This window comes from Pteropus vampyrus, unplaced genomic scaffold (assembly GCF_000151845.1).
Source record: "Pteropus vampyrus isolate Shadow unplaced genomic scaffold, Pvam_2.0 Scaffold102, whole genome shotgun sequence".
Taxonomy (NCBI): domain Eukaryota; kingdom Metazoa; phylum Chordata; class Mammalia; order Chiroptera; family Pteropodidae; genus Pteropus; species Pteropus vampyrus.
In genome coordinates, this window is record NW_011888883.1 from 6,200,466 (window position 1) to 6,203,137 (window position 2,672).

At 33.3% G+C, this 2,672-nt stretch overlaps 1 protein-coding gene across 1 annotated transcript in view; it reads right to left on the reverse strand.

The window, feature by feature from the left end:
• Window positions 1-293: 293 nt before the first annotated feature.
• Window positions 294-2,672, reverse strand: part of MEI4 (meiotic double-stranded break formation protein 4) — a 152,360-nt gene continuing 149,981 nt past the window's right edge. The window contains exon 4 of the mRNA XM_011364921.2: window positions 294-563. Within this exon, the coding sequence (XP_011363223.1) occupies window positions 294-563 (270 nt within the window). The remainder of the gene's footprint in view (window positions 564-2,672) is intronic.

The window sequence follows — 2,672 nt, forward strand, 5'->3', positions numbered from 1 at the left end:
AAATATCTTTTATGATATAGACAAATAATGGTCCATTTTATGGAATAATAGAGCAAGAACGTATTGAGTGACATATTGTAAAATACAGTTATGTTAGAATAAGGCTGATACTGGCTAATTCTAGTATAGAAATATGACTCAATCTTTTATACACAATTTAAGACTTAAATTTAATTAATGATTATATTTAAAGATCCATTTAAAATGCTAATTTAAAAATATTTTTGAAAACATTTTAAGTACAAGATCTTCATATATTCAACATTAGTATGTTTCTGATATTTGGTAAATTGCTAAGAAAATGAGTTATTCTCAACAGTTTCTATCTCTGTGGAGTTCAAGAGAATGCGGAGTCTCCATAAATAAAAAGTAAATAAAGGAAATGAATCAGAGAGTTGGAAAATAGCTTCGTCATGCTTCTGAAGAAATTTCTTGATTTCTTGGTCATCATGCCCTATACTTGAAGTGCTGCCTTCTTCATTTTCCTTTTGAAGAAGCTGCTCCAAAATCCAGAAGAATGAGAAAATATTTTCATAGCGTGTTACATCATAACTGGCTTGCACCTACAAGAAAACAACAATTTAAAAAATATTGGTTGTAGCTCAGCTCGAAAAAAGCCAAATAAAGAGATTAAATTTTCAGACAAAAAGTAAATAGAGTGGACCCTTGGACAATGTAGGGGTCAGGGGCAGTGACCTTCTCATGCACTAGTAAATCAGCATATAACTTTTGACTCCCCTAAAACTTAAGTTGTCCCTCGGTATCCATGGGGGTTGGTTCTAGAACTCTGAGTGGATACAAAATCTGCAGATGCTCAAGTCCCCTATATACGATGGATATAGATCAGTGCACAGAGTCGGCCCTCTGCATCCACAGATTCCAGATCAAAAACAGTACAAATATTTATTGAAAAAAAAAAATCCATGTATAAGCAGACCCATGCAGTTCAATCCCATGTTGTTCAAGGGTCAACTATATTTGACTTATTTAACCCCTTCTGCTCCTGTTCCTTTGACTGGGATGTGAGGGAGAGAGAACAGAGGAGAACATTTCCTTTTTTTCAACTTTACACTCTTGAAGTACTTTTTTCTCTTGCTGATTTACAAAGCTCCAGAATTCTTTCATTGTATTATTTCTATAATTCATTACTCAGATGATTCTGAGACTACTTAGCAGAGTCTTACATATGCCAAGTCTTGTGTGTTGATTTCAATGTTTCATCAAAGACTTCCAATGCATGATACTTCTGCCAATGATAATATAAAGATCTTTAGGAAGAGGATTTTAGGAACATGTTTCAATATGCAACTCAGTTTTAGAGAACTTAAGAGTTATGATCTGCAAACAACCAGATGTGAACACATCCTGAGTCTACAAAAGTAATAGGATTGGATTGTGTGAAATGAGATACAAGGTTCTGAGGAAAAATGTAGATGTGTCTTGTAGAAGTTATTATTTGGCCTAGATGGCTAAAAGAAAGATGAGTCAAAAGATGGGCAACAGAAAGCATAACATGAGAGAATGTAGAAATCAGTATAAAGATATCAACTGGCTTTATCATTTGCTTATTAAGAAATGTGTTGGAAACATTCACCAAACCTAGCCACTGTACTAATACAAAAATGAAGAAACATTCTTTTAGCGCCCAGAGGAATGTATTCTTCAATAAGGTGGTCAATAAACAGAGTCAAATATACACAGACAACTAATACTTTTTCGAGGTATAATTGACATAATATATCAGTTTCAGGTGTACAATGTAATGATTTGATATTTGTATATATTGCAAAATGATCACCACAATAAATGCAGTTAACATCCATCACCATAGTTATAAAATTTATTTTTCTTGTAATGAGAACTTTTAAGATCCACTCTCCTAGCTACTTTAAAATATTCAATGGTATTATTAACTAAAGTCACCATGCTGTACATTACATCCCCATAACTTTATAACTGGGTATTTGTGCCTTTTGACTCCTTTTATCCATTTGCCCACCCCACAATCCCACCTCAGACAACTACCAATCTGTTCTCTGCATCCATGAGCTTGTTTTTGTTTCATTTAAAATTCCACATATAAATGATACCTTACAGTATTTCTCTCTTTCTAACTTATTTCACCATAATGCCCTTGAGGTCCATCTGTGTTGTCACAAATGACAAGATTTCATTATTTTTTATGAGTGAATAGTACTCTATTGTTTATATATAACAAATTTTCTTTATTCATCTATTGAGGAATATTTAGGTTTTTTCCATGTGTTGACTATTGTAAATAATGCTGCAGTAAACATGGGGGTGCATATGTTTTCTAATTGGTGTTTTCATTTTCTTCACATAAATACACAGAAATGGAATTGCTGGATCATATAGTAGTTCTACTTTTAATTTTTTGAGAAATCTCCATACCGTTTTCCACAGTCGCTGCACCAATTTACATTCCCTCCAACAGTGGACAAGTGTTCCTTTTCCTCCACATGTTTGCGAACACTTGTTATTTCTTCTCATTTTGAAAACAGCCATTCTGACAGGTGCGAAATAATATCTCATTGTATTTTTGATCTGCCTTTTTCTGATGATTAGTGATGTTGAGCATCTTTCTATATATAGGTTGGCCATGTGTATTTCTTTGGCAAAAAATCTATTCAGATCCTCTGCCCATTTTTTAA